Source organism: Equus asinus, chromosome X (assembly GCF_041296235.1).
Source record: "Equus asinus isolate D_3611 breed Donkey chromosome X, EquAss-T2T_v2, whole genome shotgun sequence".
Lineage (NCBI taxonomy): Eukaryota > Metazoa > Chordata > Mammalia > Perissodactyla > Equidae > Equus > Equus asinus.
This window is the reverse complement of record NC_091820.1, coordinates 51,753,200-51,776,671: the sequence shown is the minus strand read 5'-3', so window position 1 is coordinate 51,776,671 and position 23,472 is coordinate 51,753,200. Positions and strand designations below refer to the sequence as shown.

Sequence of the window (23,472 nt, the reverse complement as noted above, 5' to 3'; positions counted from 1 at the left end):
AAAATGTGGGACACCATTAAGCCACCAACCTATACATAATGAGAGTACCAAAAGGAAAAGAGGGAAAAGAGCAGGAAAAGTATTTGAAGAAATAATGACTGAAAACTTGCCAAATTTAATGATAAAGGGTTAATCTATACATCTAACAATCTCAACCAACTCCAGGTAGGATAAGCACAGATACTCTCTCGCACATATACAACATTGTAAAAATGCTGAAAGACAAAGAGAAAATCTTGACAGCAACAAGGGGAAACCTACTTGTCACATACAAGGGATTCTCAATATGCTTAACAGCTGACTTCTCATCAGCAACAATGGGAGACAGAAGGCAGTAGGATGACATATTCAAAGTGCTACAAGAAATTTTAAAAAAATCAAAGCTGTCAACCAAGAATCTTATATCTAGTAAAATTGTCTTTCAAAAATTAAGGTGCCAGGACTAAAAGCTGGAAAGGATATGGAACCACAGGAACTCTCATACATTGCAGGTGGGAAAGCAAAATGGTCCCTCCGCTTTGGAAGATAGTTTGGCAGTTTCTTATAAAACTCAATATAATCTTACCATATGATATAGCTATCATGTTCCTTGGTATTTAGCCAAAGGAGTTGAAAACTTATGTCTACACAAAAACCTGCACACAGATGTTTATAGCAGCTTTATTTATAATTGTCAATGCTTGGAAGCAACCAAGATGTCCTTCAGCAAGCAAATGAATAAACTGTGGTACAACCAGACAATGGGATATTATTCATCACTAAAAAGAAATGAGCTATGAAGCCATGAAAAGCCATGGAGGAAACTCAAGTGCATATTACTAAGTGAAAGAAGCCAATCCGAAAAGCTTACGTATTGTATAATTCCAACTATATGACATTCTGGAAAAGGCAAAACTATAAAGATGAGAAAAATATCAGTGGTTATCAGAAGTGGAGTGGGGGTAGAGATGAATAATCAGAACACAGAGGATCTTTATTGTGGTGAAAATACTCTGTATGATATTATAAGGACGGATGTATGTCATTATAGTTTTGTCCAAAACCACAGAATGTACACCATGAGTGAACTTTAAGGTAAACTTTGGACTTTGGGTGACTACAGTGTGTCAATGTAGGTTCATTGTTGGTAAAAAAAAAAAAAAAAAGGGCACCATTTTGCTGAGTGATGTTGATAGTGAGGGAGGCTATGCATGTGTAGGCGCAGGGGGGTATATGAGAAATCTCTATACCATCCTGTCAAATTTTTCATAAACCTAAAACTGCTCTAAAAATAAAGTTTTTTAAAATATAAAGATATTCCCATATAAACAAAAACTTAGAGAATTTGTTGATAGACAGGCTCATCTTACAAGAAATACTAAAGAAAGTTCTTCATGCTGAAAGAAAGTGATTCCAGACAGTAATGTGAATCCACACATAGAAACAAAGAGCACTATTAAAGTTAATTTTATAATAAAAGATAGTATAAATGCATATTTCTTCTCCTTTTTCCTCTTAACTGATTTAAAAGGCAACTGTATAAAACAATATGCATATAATTTTATTGTTGGGCCTATAATATATAGAAATGTAATATATTTGACATATGTGACAATATATTGTTGACCCGAAGGAGGTGGATAGCAGCAAAGTTGTATTAAAGAAAAAAAAACAGATGGCAACTTGAATGCATATGAATAAATGAAAAATTTATGGAGCTGTCTAAATTTTAGATAATTTGTCACAAGCCTATTTCTATTTGGGAAAGACCGAATTCTGCCACTGCTAACAAGTCCCCTACCCTCCCTTCTCCTCAGGAATGCAGATCTGCTCTGAAGAGTTTTTCACTTGCCTTAGAACAGCAAGTTAAGTGGCAGCTCAACCAGCCTTTTGCCAGGTTTTTCTATTTACATAGACCCAAAACCCACCAAAGAGAGCCCTGGACCAAAGAAGGTAAGGGAGAAAGTTGGGCTCACAGAGAGAAGCAAGGCAAGGGGCCTGGGTTAAGTCAGAAGTTTCCCTAAAGAGATCAACGGACATAGAAAAATAGTGAGTGGAATTGACACTTCCTAAACTCCTTTGACAAGATCCAAACCAAGGACTATAAGAAAAATTAAGGGTGCCAGCCTGGTGGCATAGTGGTTAAGTTGACATGCTCTACTTTGCATAGGCCTGCGGTTCGTGGGTTTGGATCCTGGGTGCAGACCTGCACACTGCTCATAAAGCCAGGCTCTGGCAGATTCCCACATACAAAATAGAGGAGGATTGGCAACAGATGTTAGCTCCAGGCCAATCTTCCTCACCAAAACAAAAAAAAAAAAAAGAAAAGAAAAATTAAGTTATCCTGGGAATAGGAGACTTTCTGTTATGAATGAGTAAACTGGCTGGGAGACAGAAAACAAAAGGTCAGCATAATAATGTTTTTTTGAGAGTAAATGCTACCAGAGCATTTACATTTACAGCACATGAGTCTGTAATTTCGCATGGTTATAAATGTTCTGAAGAGCCAGGTAATGTATTTAGTGAAATTGAGCTGCTAATTCATACAGCAAGTATTTATGTAGAACCTATGTACTGAGCTTGGTCTGGCAATGGAAGAATCCAAGATGAGAAAGACATAGCCCCTGTCTGGAGGGATTGTACAGTCAGGTTGGGAAGACACAACACAGATGCTCATATGAATGACTGCTACTCAGTGTAAGACCAGTCTTGAGCTGGAGTCAGGGGAGGAGGAGACAATATGGTACATGAGTGAGGAGGAGAGGGCAGGCAGGAGGCTTATGAGGGAAAGGGAGACTGAAGCTGGTTCTCGAAGATTAGATGTTGGAATTGATGGGGTACACAACATACTCCTCCAAAATATGGCACCTTCGCACGTTAAATATCTTAAACTGAAGGAATTTTAAAAATGGCCATGCAACTTTAGGAAAGTTGTTTAACTTCTCTGTGCTTAGTTTCCTTCACCATCTATAATAAGGGGTAATAACAATATTTACCTCATAGAAGCATAGTGAGGATGATTTAAAATATATAAAGTGTTTAGAACAGTATCTTACACATTATAAGCCATAAGTGTTAGTTATTATAGGCGTGCATTTGTGTGTTTGTGAGGTGGAGACGACTTTAGACAGGGTGGTAAGGGAAGGCCTCTATGAGCTGGGATCTGAATGATGAAGAGCCATGGGAAATTCTCTGGAAAGAGCATTCCAGACAGTGGGACAGTTAAAGGCCCTGATACTAGAATGAACTTCGGATATTAATGGAACAGAAAGAAGGACCAGGACCAACCTGGTAGGAGAAGCTGAGCAAAGAGGGTAGGAAATGGGTAGGGATTTCTGGCAGGCGACTAGCAGCAGAGGGTAGAAAGACCAGAGATCTAGTGAAGAGGCCATGACAATGGTCTCAGCAGCAGAGGAGGAATAAAGTAGATGTGGCACTAAAAAGCTATTTAGGAAATAGAATGGAAGACAGGAGGATTGGGAACAGGGACAGGGTGAGGGGAGAGGGAATTGTCAAGGAAAAATATCCAGGTTCTTATTTTGGGAAAATTAGTAAGTAGTGGTGCCACCAAGTGGGGGGTGGACATAAAAGGATGAGCAGAGTGGGATGAGAATAGAGAGAATACATTTGCTTATTAGACTTTCTGAATTTGAGGCTCTAAGAAACATTAAAATCTTGCCTGTCACTCCAAACTGTGTAACCTTGGGCAAGTTACTTACCCTCTCTGGGCCTTAGCTTCCTCATCTGTAATAACTGCCCTTACCCCAGAGATGTTGTGAAGATAACATGAGGTAATAACTCTAAAGCACATTGAACAGTGTCTGGCATAGAGTAAGTGCTTCGTAAATGTTAATTATAATTATTATTACAAAAGCATGTAGGCATGAGCAAGCTTGAGATGTTGAGGGGCTGGCAAGGGTCTACTATGCCTGGAATGTAAACTGCTGGGGGGAGATAGATCATGATGAATAGAGGAAGATAAGGCAAGTCAAATTGTGAAGAATCATAAATATTCTCTAGGCTAAGGAAGGGAATAGATGTTCTGAGAAAGCAACAGGGTTGGAGCCCTGCATTTTAGCTCTAGAAAGAGATCTAGAAGTAGTGTGGCCTGTTTCCTTAAGATCCTGACTAAAGACTTCAGGAAACATCACCTGTGCACAGACATGTAAATAGTAGGACAGGGAACTTTCTTTAGGAAGAAGATGGGAAGCAAAACAGCTAAGACAGTAAGGGTGACCCATAGTAGACTGTGTATAGGTCTGGGGCAGAGGCAGGAGATAGTTCAAGGCCAAGTCCTGCCACTGTGACTGTAGACAAGTGCCCTTGATTCTTGGGCCTCAGTTTCTCACTCTGTAAAGTGGGGACAAAGGATTGGATCCAGGAATCTCTCTGGTCCCTTCCTGCTCAGACATTGTAATTAAGGGATATAGGAAAGCACACAATGGAACGCTACTGAATGGCAGAGAAGGCCTGACCCAGGCCTTGAAGGCCCATGGAAGAGTCAGGAAGCAAGTTCTAGGCCCATATCTGCCCGACTGCTTGTGTGACCTTAGATAAGTCCCTTCTCTCTCTGGGACTCCATCTGTACCAGGAAAGTGTTGGTCTATTGTAGCTTCTAGAGCAGTGACTCTCCAAATGTGGTCCCTGGAATAGCAGCATCAGCATCCCCTGGAAACTTGTTAGAAATGCAAATTTTCAGGCTCCACTTCAGACCTACTGAACCAGAGACTCTGGAGATGAAGCCCAGTAATCTGTTTTAAGAAACCCACAAAGTGACTCTCATACACACTAAAATTTGAGAACCATTGTTGTAGGTGTTTTCAAAATGTTGCAGTGAGGGAGCCCCTCCTTTTTTCAAGTTGTAGTCTATATACAACTTGATGAATTTTTACATGTTTATACCCTGTAACTACCACCCAAACCAAGCATATTTCCATAACCCCAGGTTTCCTTGTGCTCCTTTCCAGTCAATTCTTCCTACCCCAGCTCCAGACCATTCCTGCTCTAGAACTTCATACAAATGGATTATATGATATTTTCTCTTTTGTCTCTGCCCTCTTTTGTACAACATAATGCCTGTGAGATTCATCCATATTGTTCCATGCATCAGTAGTTTATTTCTATTGCTGAGCAATATGCCATTATATAAATATACTATAGTTTCATCCATTCTCTAGTTGATGGATATTTGGGTTGCTTCCAGGTTGGAGTTATTGCAAATAGTACTGCTATGTCTTTTGGTGGACAGAAGCACTCATTGCTCTTGCATAAATACTCAGGAACACCACCTTCCCCTTTTTTTTAAATTAAATCTTTGTGTGTGTGTGTGTGTGAGGAAGATTGGCCCTGAGCTAATTAATACCTGTTGCCAATCCTCTTCTTTTTGCTTGAGGAAGGCTGTCACTGAGCTAACATCTGTGCAATCTTGCTCTATTTTATGTAGGATGCCTTCACAGCATGGCTTCATGAGCAGCGCTAGGTCTGCACCCGGGATCCAAACCTGTGAACCCCAGGCCGCTGAAGTGGAGTGTGCGAACTTAATCACTATGCCACCAGGCCGGCCCCAAATCTTTTTATTTTGAGATCATTGTAGATCCACATACAATTATAGGAAATAACACAGAGAGATCTCATGTACCATTTACTCACTTTCCCCCCCTCGTAACATCCTGCAAACAATATTACAATATCACAACCAAGATAGTGACATTGACACAGTCAAGATAGAGTATCATGTCGCAAGGATCCTTCATGTTGCTCTCTTATAGACAAAGCTACTTCTCACAGGCCCCTCTCCCTTTCCTTAACTTATGGCAACCTGTTCTGTTCTCCATTTCTATAACATTGTCATTTCAAGAACGGAGAATTTTGAGAAATGGGTAACAATACTATAGTGCCTTAAAAGAGCACAAATTTATTACCTTACAGTTCTAGAAGCCAGATAGAAGTCCAAAATGGGTTTCAGTGGACTTAAACCAAAGTGTTGGCAGGGCTGCATTCCTTTTGGAGGTTCCGGGGGAGCATCTGTTTCTTTTCCTTTCCTTTCCTAGTTTGTAGTGGCCACCTGCATTCTTTGGCTTGTGGCCCCCTCCTCCATCTTCAAAAGCGAGACACATAGCATCTTCAACTCTCTCTCACTTTGAGCCTCTTCCATTTCTTAAGGACTCTTGTGATTACATTGGGCCTACCTAGATAATCCAGTATCATCTCCCTATCTTAAAATCCTTAACTTAATCACACCCTCAAGTCCCTTTTGCCACATAAGGTAATACATTCACAGGTTCCATGGACATTTTTGGGGGGGCCATTATCGTGCCTACCACATCCATGTTCTTGGAAGAAGAAATCCACCTGTCTTCCTCTTTTTTAGAGAATTATTTATATGTATGCAACACAATATACAAAGCATATGAAAGCAGACATCTTCTGGTTGAGGTTGGAGGACACCTAGATCTCCTTCATTCTTCAAGGCAACAACAATTGGGACTATCATTAGCAGAAATTCCTAAGGCTCCCTCTGATACTGATGTTCTCTAGGTCCCTAGAACTCTATTTGCTACCTTAGAATTGAGGCTGGGCAAGTATCTCCTCTTCTCAGTACGTGTCTGTTCTCCCACAGGCCCCCGGTGGGAATGGTAGGGAGAAGGTATAGTATAATAGTTAAGAGCACAGGCTCATGAACTAGATTCCCTGTGTTCATATCCTGGCTCTACTACTTCTAATCTTTGTGACCTTGGACAAATTAATTCATCTTGTTGAGCCTCAGTTTCTCCATCTGTAAAATGGGATAAAACAGTATATCCTCAGGGTAGTGGTTCCCAAATTTGTCTGTACATTGGAATCATTAAATATACTGATGCCTGTGTCCCACTACTAGAGATTATAATTTGATCTGAGGATATGGTCTGGGCTTTGGAATCTTTAAGATTCTAATGTGCAGACAAGTTTAGGAATCACTGCCTCAAAGAGTTGTTGTAAGGATTTAAAGCTCACAGCATACATAACTTACTTTTCCTTGCAAGTATTGGCTGACCAAGAAGGGAGCTGGTAAGCGAAAGAAAAGGCCAGATCCAAGACAACCTGGAAGGCTTATTTGGGTCTTAGTTTCCTTATCTGTAAAAAACGGATAACCATATCTAGGCTACAATATTGACATGCTTTATAAACCATAAAGTGTCACCCAAAAGCTTTTGTACATACTCTCCATCCTCACTCCATACTCCACTCCCCACCACCTTTTGCAACAGGGATCAAGGTAATTTCTTTGACCTTCGTTGGCACTGCAGTAAGTAAGGGTAATAGGAAGTAGGCAGCAATCCTGAAGGCTTCCTGACAAAGAGGCGGGACAGGGCCTGACCACTTCAGGAGGAGTCTAGAGACACAAACCACCCTTCACAAGCAGCCCCAAAGCCCGACGGCCAAGTGAGCCCAGGAGCATCACACGGTCAATGCAGGGCCCACCTACACTGGAAAGATTGGTCTGGAGCTGTGTAAAGGACATAGGCTATTAAGTTAGACAGTCCTGTGCCAATGGACAGTTATTCTACTTTTTCAAGCCCATTTCTTCCTGTATAAAATGAAGACAGTCATATCCACTCCCCATGGGACTGAAGTGAGAATGAAATGAGACCAGAGATGGGAAGGTGGCCTATAGAGTGGAAATTACAGTGAAGTTATCTTACAGCCACCCACTCATGCCACAAAAAAAGATCAAGTCACAGTAAAGTCTTCCTAAATTTTATTGGCACTGAAATAGAACATGAGTTGAGCATAAACCCCTCCAAAACAATTTTTAAAAACCCAAAAAATACACACAAAATAACCTGAATACAAAATCTAACTTTCCCCCCCCCGCCTCCCTGGGGGTAGCCCTTAAGGCAGCTACATTACCCTAAATTCCAGGTTTGAATTTAGCCAGTATAGGGCACATCACCAAGAGAGTGTCAATATAATTCACAGCAATGCACGTAAGACTCCCCAAGGTCATGCAGGGGGTGGGGGAAGGAGAGAGGGATCGAAGCCATAGTCTCTGGGCTAGGGATATTGCATAGAGGGACAATATGGCCCCTTGAGGACTGAACTCTGGGGAGAAGGAAAAAGAGAAAAGTAAAAATAAAACCAAATACCAAGTAATTTAAGAATGGATTGTATGACCTATAGTGACAGGTGACATCACCAATACTGAAAGCTTCTTACGTTAATGTTTCTGGCAACATATGCTTTTATAGCATAGTATATGCCTCCCAGGTGTGGGGGTAGTACGGGAATGAGGCCAAAATGATCCTGCTCCAAGACTAATATCTTCTAAGGGTGCATTAGCAAGAAACACAGAAATCAATATTGAGTTAGATGCCACTAGAATATATAATACTGGTAGAAGGAAAAAGAGCCCACACATGAGACAGAACGAGGAGGCCGCTCCTGGGTTGAGAGCAAGGAGTGGGGGTATGGAAGGGACCAGGCCAGAGTCGCCAACAGCTCTCTGGTTTACAACTCCAAGGGACAGGACAGTTGGTGGCAAGACCTGGGCTAGAGATTTGTCAAACAGGCAGGGCCCAGTCACCACCTTGGAGCGGGGAGATGGGAAGGGGCTATTAGGCACCTGAGGGGGTCAAGTAAACTGTGGGATCTGGGCCACGGGCTTCTCTCACCATACTCAGCTTCTTCTACCCACTCACCATTGAACCAACTGACATCAAGCTCCAAGGCTCAACATACTAAGGCCTGGATGGCCCCGAAGCAAGAGTTGTGGCCCAAGTGGCTCTGATGGGAGAAGTGGCCTGGAACCTCTGGCAGGGAAAATACTGAAGCCAGGTGTGAATATTTCCTCCCTTTGGCAAGAATCCTGGATGGGCCTGGCTGGGTTTTTGGGTAACCATCCCTACTGTTCCAGCTGGAGGGCATTTGAGGATTGGAGTGGGGAGGGGCAGATCCCAAGAAGGGAGGAGGAACCCAGAATAATAAGTAAGGGATACCTCTGCCATTGAGCTCACTTGGAACAAGCCTAGCCTCCCATAAAGCATTGGGGCAGGATCTTCTACCTAGCCTTGCCTGAACAGAAGGGCCAATGTCCTTCTAAGATGTTGGTGAAGCCTCTTGAAGACATTATCTCCCCCATCTCACCTTAGGGAGAAACTGAGTCCCTGAACTCAGGGACAAGGCTTATTTAGGACTCAGTTTGTAACAGGCCCAATCTAGGAGGTAGAGAGAAGAATAACTCAATAACTTTTTAGCCTCCAATCATTACAAAGTCTAGATAACACTATAAAGAATGGGCATTGGGAGGCCTAATCCTAGGTCAGTCGACATCCTAGAGCATATAGCCAGGGCCCTGCCTCCTTCCCTAAATCCTGTGATGTTCCAGTTCTGCAAATCACAGGACCCTGAAGAGGAAGGCAGTAGTGGGGAAGGGGTTAGGGCTAGTTTTCAACTTACTCCACACTTGACCCTGGCAGAACAATAATAAATGTGGGGATGATTCCCCAATCAAGTGGAAAGTGCCTCTGAGCTGGGGAAGTGGTCTCTTCTAGAATGCTAGGTTGAATGGGACAAAGAGGGAAAAGAGGGTCCCATTGGCACCAAGTGGGCCATTTCTTTGCTCAGTGAGGGCTGAGGGGCTAGGTTTGGTCCCATGGCTACACTCAATGCTTGGCATGACTCCAGGGCTGCTCTAGTTAGTGGCTCCAGCACAGGGTGAGTTAGGTGAGAGTGTAAGAGTGTGGGAGCAAGGAAGAAGGGAGGAGGGGTCCCTAGAGGCTGGGTGCCCATTACATGGACTCAAACTCATCGATGCGCTGCTTGGTGTTGCCCTGCCGAATCTGGCGCAGGGTCTTGTATTTGTCTCGGCCCAGTCTCATGTTCTCAGCATGGATCATGTCATTGGCAGTCTTCTTGGACTCATCGCGGGCGTTGGCCAGCTCTGAAGTGAGGGCCTGTGAGGATGCAAGGGGATGAGGGGTTAATGACTTCCTCTCATTTTACCTCCCCTTATTTAACTAGATCTTTCTTTCTCACTTGTTTTCTCTTTCTTTCTCTTCTTTCTTCTTTCCTTTCTCTCTCTCTCTCTCTTTCTTTCTCCCTCTCCCTCTCTCTCTCCACCCCCACTTACCCCTCCTTTACACACACACACACACGCTTTTTTTCTTTTTTTGGTGAGGAAGATTGGCCCTTAGCTAATATCTGTTGCCAATCTTCCTCTTTTTCATGTGGGATGCCACCATAGCATGGCTCAATGAGTGGTGCTAGGTCTGTGCCTGAGATCCGAACTTGTGAACCCTGGGCTGCTGAAGCAGAGTGTGCAACTTAACTATTATGCCACTAGGCTGGCCCACACACACACATTTTTTGAGAGCCATTTCTACCAGCCCTGTTAGGACTGCAGTGGGGCAAGAATAAAACAAACAACACAAACTTAGGGAACCAATTAATGACAGGTATTCCCTGAGAGTAGAACAATGTATCAACAATTCAGGTAGGAATTGTGTCAGCTAAGTATTTTCTGAATATAAGAGGTAAATGGAATATGGATGGATGATGGGGCAAAAAAAATGGGGAAGAGGTGGCCTAGGATCTAACTGATAAGAGAGGGGTGCCTACCCTTAAAGCTCCCACTTGAAAAAGGCTCAGGATCCCATACAGCACGGAGATAGGCTCCTCTACCTATCTCCTCATGGTGATCTAGGGAAGGCCATGGGCTACTAAGTCAATGCACATGGTCTCCTTGACTCTTTGGCCCTGCCTGGATACCTTCAGGTGCTTCTGGACACGCTCATTCTTCTCCGCCTCAGTGGTACGTTCCTCCTCACTGCGGTCTTTGGCCATAGCGTCAGCCCGCAGGTCAGCGCTGGCCTCTGCCCCATTCTCATCCTGCTCATCCTGGTCATTCTCAGCAGGCTCTGCCACATGAGGCGTACTCATGGCAGTCTTCAGCTCAGCCCGGGTCTTCTCCAGGTCTTCTTGTACCATCTGAGCCTGTCAGTAACAGAGGGAGAAAAGGACTGGCAGTCAGACCAGGCTAACTTGTGGCATCCTATGTGTGCCTAGAACAGCCCAGCAGGAGGCAAGCACCAGGCAGGCCATGTCACTTCATCTGCCTGATCCTTAGTTTCATCAGCTGTACAATAGTAGCAATTGTACCAAGTTTCCTGGGGCAGTGGAGAATTCTGGGAAGTATTTGAGAAAGCCTGACCTCCTTCTTCCATGATGCCCACTGTCAAGGAAGGATGGAAGGTGGAAGGAACCCAAACCTAAGGAATCCAAAGAACTGAAATATATATATTCCCACAATGCTTTGCTCTGAGCACTGTGTCTTACCTTCTGCTGCCATTCCACAGCCTCACTCTCTTTCTTCTGTCGGGCCACCTCCAGCTGGGAGATCCGAGCTGTCAGCTCCGCCATTTCCAAGGCCTATGGATAAATTGGAAGCTTGTGAGAGCTGGGCCTTCTGATCCTCAGGGCCCAGGTGTCTTCAACCCCAGTTCCCTTGGAAAACCAACAGGGAACCTGCTGCTCCCTTGCTTGCTGTCCTGGAGGCTTTTTTTACCACACCTCCTCCAGGAAGCCTGGAGGACCACTCCTATTCTCAGATCTACTATCGCACTCGATTAAATCCAAATCATTTCCTTGTAAATCAGAGCTCCCCAGCTAGACTATAGACCTACTGAAGACAAAGAACATGTCATCTCTGTCTCCCCCTCACTTCTCTCCCTCTTCCTTTCCCTCATTTCTCTTCCTCTCCCTCATTTCTCCCCGTCTTCCTTTCCCTCTTTTCTCTCCCTCACTTCTCCCTTTCTCCCTCATCCTCATTTCTCTCTCTCATTTCTCTCCCTTTCCCCTCTCCCTCTCCCTCTCTCAGTATTGCCCACTGCACAGTTAGGGCCTCAGTAAGGCTTTTGAAATCACTATGTCAATGCCTGAATTCGTAGACCCTTCTCTGTTATCCTAGAATGCTCAGGGCCACTAAGACTTCCCAGGACGAACATAGGAAAGATGCTCAAGTATCACAATGTGATCTAAACAAGGGAAAAATGCTTATGCACACCCTCACTTGGGCAAATCTCCCAGAGGAACCTTCCCCTGAGAACTAGGTCTTAGTTTGCTGCACTCCCACTCCAAACAGTACAGAGACAGAGCATATGTCAAGGAATTTGGGCCACAGGTTCTTCAATTCTGAGTCACAGAACCCTTGGAAATTGTGATGACAGTACAATGCTCACCTTCCTCCCCTGAAAAATGTATAGGCACATAGTTTTACATGATTTTAGGGAGCAAACCCTTCAAAAAAGAGACAGAAATGGGTTCTCATCCTTACTTAGCCCTAAGTGTGTAATCTCTGGCAAGTCTCTTAAACTTCTCTAACCCCTGATTTCTTTATCTGGGCATATTATCCCATATGGGTTAATCCCATAGGGTTATTGGGAAGAAGAAATAAAGTAAGCAAAAGGGAGAAGTTGCTAGCATAGCTTGTAATGCACAGTAGGTAGTCAACCAAGCGTGAAGCTCTTTCTTTCCTCCCTCCCTTTCCTTTGTCAGGTCATCAGCTCAGATCCCCAAGGACTAAGAAAGCAGAATAAAAGTAAAGGTTAGGGAAGACTGTTTATAAAGGCCTCTGGGCCACACCAGTAACTTCTCAGTTTGCTTCTGAATGAGCTATCTGCTAGAGGCCTGTAGGGTGGTACCCTGCTGGAAAGAGCCAGCCCTGCTGGCAGAGGTAGCTGTGAATAGGTAGGCAGAGAGGGGAGAAAACTTAGGTCCCACAATCCTGGCCCATTTTGTAGCTTTACCAGCTGTTCCTGGGTCTTCTTCTGGTCCTGGGAGGCCTGCAACAGGGCCTCCTTGGCCTCTTCAGCTTCTTGACGCTCTTTGGCCAGTTTTTCAGCCTCGCTCTGGGCACGCTTCCGCTCCTGTTCAAGTTCCAGAGCCCTGCGGGTCTGTTCTTCCAGTTCTGAGAAGAGAAGGAGCGGAAATGTAGTGAAGAGTGCAGAGATGAAGAAAGGACACCTAGCTTCCTTCCTGGAAGTGCTTCACCCCAGGGCACAACTGGCAGAAAGCTCTGAGCACTCTTCCTCTCGGCTTACTTCATCTATTCTATAGCCACGTCTGGATTATATGGCCTGAGTCTGCAGCTGAGGTAGAAGGGTCTCCAGCTCATAGAGTCAGGCTCTGGGATAACCCAGTCTCCAAGGTGACTGCAAGCCTCACCTTGCTGAGCCTTCTTAGTCTGCTCCTCAATCTGCTTCAGCCTCTCCATCAGTTCTTCCTTCTCCCGTTCAATCTTCTCCTTCTCCTTTTCTGCCATCTCACGCTTCTTCTTCTCATTTTCCAGTAGAGCACTAAGAAAGGAGAAGAAGTGATCGAAGATGATAGCAAGGCCACATGGAAGCACTGGGATCTCCAATGCTTCCTGGCCCTGGACCCTCAGCCCCAACTCATCCAACACACTCAGGGCTTCTGAGTTGGGACTACTTTGCCTTATCTCCACATCTTTGTCCTCATATTATAGCCCCACATGGGCCAGTATGCTCAGGGCCCGGTCAGCTTGTCCCAGAGTGAGGACATCCAACCTGGATTCCCAGTTCTGCCACTAACCAGTGAGTAACCAGTAAGTGACCTTAGCTATGTCATTTCTTTGCTCCCCTGGGCCTAGTAAGTCCTGCCCTATCTCATGGACTTATAGGGAGACAAATTTTGGCTCTATGCTGGGATACTGAGCTTCAAGTCTGCTGATCTCTATGGCTAAAGCATCAGTCCTTAGGCCTAACTCTGCCTGCCCTCTGAAGCCCAGCTCTAGAATCCTTCTTCCCAGAATTTGTTGCAAACCTAAAATAAGTACTTGCTTTTTCTTGCCCCAACACCTCTTCCAGGAGGTCTTCTTTTCTCCATTGGCTAGATGTCTTTTCTCTTTCTAAGGCCTCAGGATACTTGGCCTGTCTTTCTCCATAAAACTTCTTACCACCTCACATACTGTATAATTTGCTTATTTGTTCTGTCTGTCTCTTCCCACTAGAATGACAGCTTCATGCGAGCAGGGATTTTGTCTACTTTTTTCACTGCTCAATAAACTCTTGAGTGAATGAATGACACAGCTTTTGTACCTTGAACAGTTTTATATGTATATGCTGTTTTTCCTTTTTCTCCTACTAGATTGTGAGGTCCTTGAGGGTAGGTTTCTGCCAGATTTAGTTCTGCAAACTGCCCCCAATCTCAGAAAACATTTTCTGAATAAATATGAACCTTGGTGTCTAAACTCTCATACATGGAATCATTTTCCAGTCTACTACCAGAAGCCTCCTCCAAATTCTTTGTGACAAACTACAACGCTCTCAAACCTTAACATATATAGAAATCACTTGAGATCTTATTTATTAAATAACTCATTGAGGTGAAATTCACATAATATAAAATTAACCATTTTAAAGCAAACAATTCAATGGCATTTAGTACATTCACAATGTTGTGCAACCACCATATCTATCTAGTTCCAAAATATTTCCATCACTCCAAAGTAAAACCCCATACACGTTAAGCAGTTTTTCCCTATCTCCCCTCCCCCAAGGCCCTGACGACCACCAATCTGCATTCTGTCTCTATAGATTTATCTATTCTGGATATTTCATATAAATGGTATCATACAATATGTGATCTTTCGTGTCTGGTTTATTTCACTCAGCATGACGTTTTAGAGGTTCATACACATTGTAGTATGTATCAGTACTTTATTCCTTTTTATGGCTGAATAATATCCCACTGTATGGCTACACAATTTGTTTATCCATTCACCCACTGATGGACGTTTGGGCTGTTTCCACCTTTTGGCTATTATAAATAGCACTGCTATGAACATGTGTGTACCCGTACTTGTTTGAACACCTGTTTCCAATTCTTTTGTGTATATACCTAGGAGTGGAATTGTGGGATCATATGGTAATTCTGCCTTTAACTTTTTGAGGAACCACCAAACTGTTTTCCACAGCAGCTGAACTGTTTTACATTCCCACCAGCAATGTACATGAGTTCCAATTTCTCCACATCCTTGCAAAGATCCGTTATTTCTGTTTTTATTTATTATACCCATATTAGTAAGTATGAAGTGGTATCTCACTGTGGTTTTGATTTCCATTTCCCTAATGACTAAGGATGTTTCCATGTGCCTGCTGTCCATTTGCGTATCTTCTTTGGAGAAATCACCTGGGATCTTAAGATGTACATTATGAATCAGTAGGTCTGAGGTAGGGTCTCACATCCTGCCTTTCTAACAAGTTCTCAAGTTGATGCTGATGCTGCTGAGCCTTGCTGCACTTTGAGTAGCAAGGGGCTACAGTGCATAGAAGCTTCGTAGGGAAAATTCTGGTAGCTTTGCCCAATTCTACTCAAAAAACCCTACAGAGCCAAGGTTTAAATGTGCATGGAGCCTTCTACTGCCACTATACTGGTCACATTGCCTGGAGCATCTCAGAGTCCGCCTACAAGTAATGGCATGAGAATCACAGAAAATGGAGAATTATGAAATGCCCCTCCCTCCTATAAGCCTCTGAAATCCTAGGCTTCTGATGCCTATTTCCTGGGGATGGGGATGCCTGAGACTTACTGTCATCCCTGTACAGCTCTCTCTCTCTCTCCCCTTAGTCCTGGGATGGCTTCATGTCCTGCCTTTAGCAGGCTTGGAACCTTTGAGAAGCTTCCTTGCCATGGCCCTGGTCCTACTCCAGCTTCACAGCACCTACCGCTCCATCTGCTTCTGGTGCTTCTCCTCCCGGGCCTGTGCCTTCATCTGCTGCACCTCGATGGTATCAGGCTTGCGGCGGCGCATGTATAGCTCGTGGTTCCCCATGCACAGGGCCAAAATCCGTTTGTTAATCCTCAGCCGGGGAGCATAGAAGACAAAATCCTGTTGGGAAACCAGCAATCAGAAAGAGTTTGGAGGGACAGATGAAGGTGAGCATCTGCCTTCTGACAAGCTAAATCCAAAAGCACTGGAAAGATTATTTAGCCCAATTTTCTCACGTTACAGATAGAAAGACTAATTATCAGAGTGGTGAACTGACTTGCTCAGGGTCAGACAGCAGATTAGTGACAAACCCAGGACTAGAACCCAGGCTGCTTGACTCTGAAACCAGCGCTCTTTCCATCAAACTACAATTTCTTTCAACCTTTGCTTATGAAAAGCATCCTAAAATATCCTCAACCCAGTTGAAAGACAGGAACTGACTTTATCTGTTAATTAGGGATCTGCTAGGTCTCAGGGGTCTCTCTTAGAGGCCCAACAATCCCTGTATAATATAGCCTGGTGAGTGCAGTATGGGTGGCTGGACTGTTTCTGCAATCTCCTGAAAGCATATATTAGACCTAGCCCTTTAAATCCTTTTTGGAGTAAGGCAAGTTGTAAATACATAAGTGAATACATAAATCTTCTGAACATCTATTGTCCTGGTGGTTGTTGTTTTTTAAATAAGCCCTTGATCTCGCTGGCTTTGTTACTCACCTTTTTCTGATGAAAGTTGAGCAGAGCAGCAGTTAAACACACACACACACACACACACACACACACAAATCCAGGGAATTTGAGTTTGTTACTACAAATACCACTGGACGAAGGCCATCAGCTGATAGACTAACCACCAGCTCCTCTGTCACTGAACCCAAACTGCTACCATCTCATATAGCTTGGGGTTCAGAGGAAGAAACACAAGCTCTAGAAGTCAAATGACCTAGATATAAATCCCAGCTCTAGCATTTTTAGCTGTGTGATCTTGGGCAAATCACTCCATCACTCTGAACCTCAATTTCATCAGTTATAAAATGGGTATACTACTACCTACCTGACAATGCTGTTGAGGGTTTAAGGAGAAAACATACATAAAGTGCCTAGCAGAAGTTCAGATACCTCAGGGTTGGAGAAGAATGGTTGAGGACTCATGAGAAGGGTCTGGCTGAGCATAGCCATTGGCCCTTGTTGGACACAAGGTACACCAGAAGAAGAGACCCTCATCTCAACTTTCTAACTTACTCCCAATCACTAGCTTTCTGGTCTTATCAGCCACAGGCAACTGAGTAGGTGAGAAGTGTGGCAAGCATGTTAGAGGAATGACTGGACCCAAAGCACTTTTTTGTTCTTGGGTTGCTTTGGAGAAAAGTCTTGAGAAGACAGCAGCAAAGTTATACCAAAAAGCAAGTTTGGGGGATCATGTCTGGATCTGGACTTCTATTGCCTCTTTCCTTTCTCCACAATTAAAGATAAATCAAGTACACGAACAGTTTCTACTTTCTGGGGCCTAGGGGCTTTAAAAGATAAGATGCACTCTGTTTCCACTCCAGAGCTTCAGGGCATCAGAAGACAGTGGCTAAGAGGCAGCACTTAGACTGCATGTGGCTCTCCCTCATCCACGCGTCTCCTGAGACACAGGTAGCAGGGTGGCGCCAGGTATAGGATGTCTCCCTGGTCATTTTTGGCATCAACATCCCCTTCCATCACCAATCTCCTTTTGTGTCTCCTATTCCCACTTACATCAAAAACAAAACAAAACAGAAAAGGGAGAGAAAAATACAATATGATTGCTCCTAGCATTATCCCAGTCTTGGCAAGTACCCATCTTGGCCAGTGGGAGGAGTCACTTACCGGGGCTTTTTTGTCAATGGGCTTGATGACAAATTTCTTGTCATTGAAAGAGATGTTCCTGATTTCACTCCAGGGGAAGCCTATCTTGGGAGTCAGTCTGTAGAAATTGAGACCACGAACATCAGGACAAAGGCAAGACAAGAAGGACAAAGAGGGTTGAAGCCTTGCCCTACTCCCCATCAACTTCTCCCTTAAGGAGGTAGATTCATTGCCATCTCAGCCAGTGTCATCACATGCCATCAGGTCAGTTGCCAGCATTGAGGGTGCACAAAGAACCTCTTCATACCACAACCAAATTATTATCCTTTGTCCCAATCTCTGAGGTTTGTTTTACTGTATTTTTTTCTGAGGCATGAACCTTGAAACAATCTCTCACAAGAATTTCCAGCCCTATTTAACTGGGACTCTTCCATCTAAGGTTGTAAAAGTTGGGGAGAAGGTAAATAATGTGCTCCAAGATTCAGAAATTACATGGAACAATAATCTACTTATCTCCATCCTCACCAAGAGCAGACCAAGGAAAATAAATAAGCAAGTGAGATAAGGCTGCAGCAAGAGGGATTATAGGTCAAACAGCACTTAATCATCACATGGAAGTGGGATTAATTACAACTCTTGACAAGGTAGGTTCTAGGCCAGTGCTGTCCAATAGAAATATAATGAGAGCCACACATGCAATTTTAAATTTTCTAGTAGCCACATGAAAATAAGTAAAAAGGAATAGGTGGAATTAACTATAATAACAGCTCATTTAACCCAGGATATCCAAAATACTATCATTTGAACATGTAAATCGATATTTTTAAAAATACTAATGAGACCTCTTATATTCTATTTTTCACATTAAATCTTTAAAGTCTGGTGTGTAGTTTACACTCATAGCACACCTAAACTCAGAGTAGCCATATCTCAAGTGGTCAATAGCCACATGTGGCCAGTGGCAACTATAGTGGGCAGTGCAAGTGTAGTCAATGCAAGATTTAGAGGCCTGAGGGAGGTTGTGCAATCATCTGGACTGGTCTAAACTAGGCAGGAAAAAAAACTACCCAGGTGGGACCTAGGAGGTACATTCCTACTACACGGTGAGAGCTAGGCGTCAGAGTGGCCCAAGTAAACTAAGAGAATTCTGAGCTATACCTGTCATTCTGCTCATAAATGTTGAGACCCAGGGCATCCACCCCCAGCCACAGTTCTGAGCCTTTCTTGTTCTTGATGCTGAAGTAGTTCACACCATACATCTCCAGATCCTGGGCAATCTTCAGATACTCCAGGACAGCATCCTCCCTAAAGAACAGAGTGGAGGGTTATAGAGGAGAGCCTGTGAATCAGACTCAGGGAGATAAAAAGCCTATCTGCTCTGCACTTCTGACAAGGATCTTGCCATGAGGGGTGGGAAAGGGGATGGAAGGTGAGCCGATGGTGGCAAACAGAGCACAACACAACTTTTGCCAAGAAAAATTTGCTGGCAGGAGCCTAAGGTTTGAGGTTCCCAAGGGGAATAGGGATGGGCTGACCCTTGCTGGCTTTTGACATGTTAGCTATCATAGAAGCCTCTTATACAGGAACATTTTTAGCACAGCCCAGATGGGGTGGTGACAGCAAAATGATAAGATTTGTTGCTCAACTAGACAACCTCCCAATGGTTTGCCATGTTTAGAGTTTCTTCCCCATTTACTTTTTTGAGGAGGAGCCCCTGGGTGGTCCAGAAGCTCCCTAGGGATCCTAAGGTCCCCTCTATTTCTTTATGGTCAAAACTGTTTGGACTATCAGTCACCATCATTTGCAAAAACTAAAGCTTTATAATGATCCTGATTTGCTTTCTATCTCTAATTTCCTCTGTAAACTACCTTCCTGTCCCTCTCTCTCCAACATGCTCCAGTGTCCGTAGTCCTTTGCCTCTTCTCTTCCCAGAACCAATTCTCATTCTCCCTGCAAGAGCCCACATTTGGTAGGACGGGCTTACCTCAGCATGCCTCGGTGCTCCTCATGCCACACCTGGATCCGCTCCTCCCACTGGTCCTTGTTGAGTTTGTGTTGCTCCAGAACCCTAGAAAGAAAATGGGTAGTTAGTAGTTTAAAACACAAAGTCCAAATGCAAGGGTAAAGGGAAGCCCACTTAGCTCTCTAAGGGCTTGACGCAAAGAGGAATGTGCAGTCAGCCCAGTGAGGTCAGACTGAAATTACAGCAGGAGGTATTAATTAGACATAGGGAACTGCATGAGAAGTAGGAGAGATACAAGAATGGGTGACCAAGAAAGACAATGGGAACACCTTCCTTGTACTTTTAACCAGAAAATCCAATAACGTGCTATGGTCTCCAAGCAGAGCAGTAACGTATCAAATCTGTGCTGACTTGTGGGGCTAAGAGTAGGTGTGGGCCTCACAGAGGCATGGAAACTTTCTCCTAGATCCGTGTGGGACCAACAGTTTGTGTTTGTGAGAATATTGCTCAGGGATGAGATTACAGTCTGTGGCTACAGAACAAGAACTGAGCCCAAACGGCTTTGGGAGAAACTAACTGGTTCAGTCTCCCAGATCTACTAGATCATAAGGCTTGCTTCAAATATGTCATCTCAGACATAACAGCAGTGACTCAGGTAGAGTCCCAGGGCACAATCACTATCCCTAATACCTCTAGGTGAGTTGTGCATATAACACAGTTCCAATGGGACTGAGTCTCCCAGAATGAAGCAGAACTTTTCCTTCCAATCCAAAAGCCTATGAAAATGGTCACTGGACACAATGGGGAAAAACCTAGGGTTAAAAAAATCAAGAGACTAGGGTTCCAGATCTGGCTCTGCCTCAAATGAGCTGTGTAAGATTGGGCAAGTCAGAGCGAACACCTCTGTACCTCTATTTCCTTAGCCAGGAAATAAGGATAATGCCCACTTTATTCATTTTGTGTGTTGTCATCATGCTAAGACAAAAATAATGAGTGTTTGAGAGAGCTCAACTTTGAAGTTTACAAAAGCAGAAAGCTCTGTACACTGGTTGTCAATATTAAAAGGCTGTTTGAGTTCCCCATATCCCTGGCTTGTGTATTTCTCTTTCTCTCTCTCTCCTGTGAACTTCTGATATAAGAGGTCTAAATCAGTGAAAAAGATTGACAAAATAGAACAGGGGAGGGGAGAAATCCATCCATCTCTGGTTCTCTGGTTTATAAGCATCTGTTTCCAGGGTAATGAAGTTCTATAATCAGGCAAACAGAGGGGGGAAAAAAGCTTTATATATTGAAAGTCAGAGAAACAACAATAGAGTATGGTGCCATAGGCGAATGTCTCTCTAAGCAGTATAACATGGTCTTCAGACAGATCCTAGTGGAGAGGAACAGATCCGGCAGACTCTGTGTAACAGATATCGGTCAGCCTTGGGGTGCAGTCCCCTATAGCCAGGATAGATGGCCTGGGCACCACCTTACCTCTGCGGCAGCAACTTGTCCCCAGCCAAGTAACCAGACTTGTGGACTTCCTTATTGAAGTCACCATACTTGGACTGGACAGCATAGGAGGCCAGCAGCACAGCAGTCTCAGGTGGACAGTAAATATCATCATTGAGAATGCCCTCCTTCACTTGCAGGAAGAACAGGCGCTGTGTGATGTCCTGGATCAATTCCTCGGATACATCCTCTGGGTAGAACTTGGCACGGAACTTGAAGAGCAGGGGGCTTTCCTTCCGCACATCCTGGGCAGTCACCTGGGAGCAGCAGGAGTTATGGGTTCTCAAAAAATAGACTTTGTAGGTGGGGGAATGGCTGCAGGGTGGGGAGAAGACACTAAAAAGTCATTAATTTGGGTAACCCCAAAGAGCAGGGTGGCAACTCTCCTGGTAATTCAGAAAAAAGACATGTTACTTTAATTGGGGACCCAATCCCATGTCCATAATTGCTTCCTATTGGGGATTTCTTCCTGAAATGACCTAATACCCACTGATGATCATAAGCCCTCAAGCCACCATCACCTGACAATATATCCAAATGCCCCCAATTCTGAGGCTAGGCTTAAGAAAGCTCCTCTTTTAAGGCTCCCCTAACTCCATAAATTAGCAAAGTAAAAATCAGGATGTATGACTGAGGCCTGGGAATTGGCTAGGCAAGAGCACAAACTAGATTGTTTTTCAAGGCCTGAAATTGGCTCCTAACAGCCCACATTTATCCAGCAAAAGTCTCCACTCTTTGGGAAAACAAGACTTTGCTAGCAGAAGGTAGGGCACTAATCACCTAAACACAATCAGGAAAACAAGCCACAGGACAGTATGAAGACCTCCAAGGACAAAATAATCCAGTTTAAGTATACTCAGATGGAGGACTGCCATGTTCCTGCAGACAAGCTGCTTGGAGATAGAGAGCTTGAATGGACCTATACTCAAACTATCCCATTTGGAGTTCAATTGAGATAGAAAATCAAGAAAGAAGGAATCATCTGTGTGGTGTTCAGGTATCAGTTGAAGGTAGGGGAAGGGACAAGACAAGATCATGAGACCTTCAAGTCTTTCCGGATCAAGAGTCTGTGACTCTCATTTTAACAAATCTCCTAAAGCCCTTGAGTTTAGAAAGAAAAAAAAGATACCAAGCCCCTCTTGAAGAACCACTAATGGCTGTGGTCTAAAATAAGTCAAAGTTCAAGACAGAGCTCCCAGTAGGGTCCCTTCTTCCTTGGACCCTAGCCATTCTTGCTGTTAGAAGTCAAAGTGGAGACAGAGCTAGAGCTTCACCTTGGCTGAGTCCTCTGTCCTTATTCTCATCTAGTGATCAACAGACTGCCCAGTGAAAAACATAGCTCTAGGTGTCCTGGATTTGCCAGCTAGCACGTTACCCTCCTGAGCAAAATCTGGTGGAAGAATGAATTCCAAACCCAACAGTAGGGTAAGCAGTTACCTTCTTATTGAGTTTCAGCCAAGTGGAGAAACCCTTAGTGTCCTGGTATTGCAGACCAAAGAACCAAACTTCCCTCAGGCCAATAGTTTTCACCACCTAGAAGGGAAAACATAAACCAATCATTGATTGAATGGCTGTCTTGTGCCAGGCACAGAGAACACAAAAGTGAAGCCAACGTGGTCCCTGACCTTAAAGGACATAAGGTACCCAGGGTCTGGCAAGAAAATACACCTGGGCAGCAGTCAAGAAGTGATGTCAACATCTCTCTGCACAAAGTACTTCTGATAAAGTAGGGAACAAATCTATTACTGATGAGCACTACCACACACCAATAACTTTATATCCATTATCTCCTATTTTCACAATAGCTCTACTATATAATTACAACTAAGCTCATTTTACAGATAGTGAAAGTTAAGGCTCAGAGAAGTGAACATTCAGGTAGTGAGTAGCAGAATCAGGTATATTTAACTCTAAACCCATTCAAATCCAGTGCTTTCTGCCACCTCCCTCCCTCTATTATGCCATGCAGCTTCCCACTCCCAGGATGGATTAAAGGCTGAAGATTGTTAGCTTAACTCCTGCATCTTGTTCTCCTGGGTTTCTCCTTTATCTGTAGCAACTAGGAATAATGCCCACACCCTTCAGACTGAGTACCATTTACGATGCCCCAAGAAAGAATGTTTGAGGACACAGAACAGGGACTATGGTATCTATACACCCCAAAGCTGTGCTGTGCCTGGGGGCTGCGAAGCCTCTCTCCTGCCCTGATGAGAGCCCAGTCATGATTCCCCTTACTACTTACACAGGTTGAGAGTGGGGATGAGGGTGGAAACAGGGTGAGTACCTTAGTGTAGTAGCTGAAGGGCCCCCTGGTATTCTGGGTCTCTTGGCTGAGCAGTGGGCAAGAAAGGGAGGCCAGCCAGGAGAAGACAGATGGGATCTGTTTTCCAGTCCCTGACGTTAGCATGTTAATGGTTCTGGCTGGTGGCTCATCTCCAGCATG

At 44.1% G+C, this 23,472-nt stretch overlaps 1 protein-coding gene across 1 annotated transcript in view; it reads right to left on the bottom strand.

The window, feature by feature from the left end:
* Nucleotides 1–7,694: 7,694 nt before the first annotated feature.
* MSN (moesin) overlaps nucleotides 7,695–23,472 on the bottom strand; it is a 61,783-nt gene continuing 46,005 nt past the window's right edge. The window contains exons 3-13 of the mRNA XM_014850201.3: nucleotides 22,467–22,562; nucleotides 21,012–21,286; nucleotides 19,557–19,640; nucleotides 18,731–18,877; nucleotides 17,594–17,690; nucleotides 15,702–15,865; nucleotides 13,180–13,310; nucleotides 12,762–12,922; nucleotides 11,293–11,385; nucleotides 10,726–10,950; nucleotides 7,695–9,911 (exon numbers count right to left, since the gene is read on the bottom strand). Coding sequence (XP_014705687.1) covers nucleotides 9,747–9,911; nucleotides 10,726–10,950; nucleotides 11,293–11,385; nucleotides 12,762–12,922; nucleotides 13,180–13,310; nucleotides 15,702–15,865; nucleotides 17,594–17,690; nucleotides 18,731–18,877; nucleotides 19,557–19,640; nucleotides 21,012–21,286; nucleotides 22,467–22,562 — 1,638 coding nt within the window. The 3' untranslated portion in view covers nucleotides 7,695–9,746. The remainder of the gene's footprint in view (nucleotides 9,912–10,725; nucleotides 10,951–11,292; nucleotides 11,386–12,761; nucleotides 12,923–13,179; nucleotides 13,311–15,701; nucleotides 15,866–17,593; nucleotides 17,691–18,730; nucleotides 18,878–19,556; nucleotides 19,641–21,011; nucleotides 21,287–22,466; nucleotides 22,563–23,472) is intronic.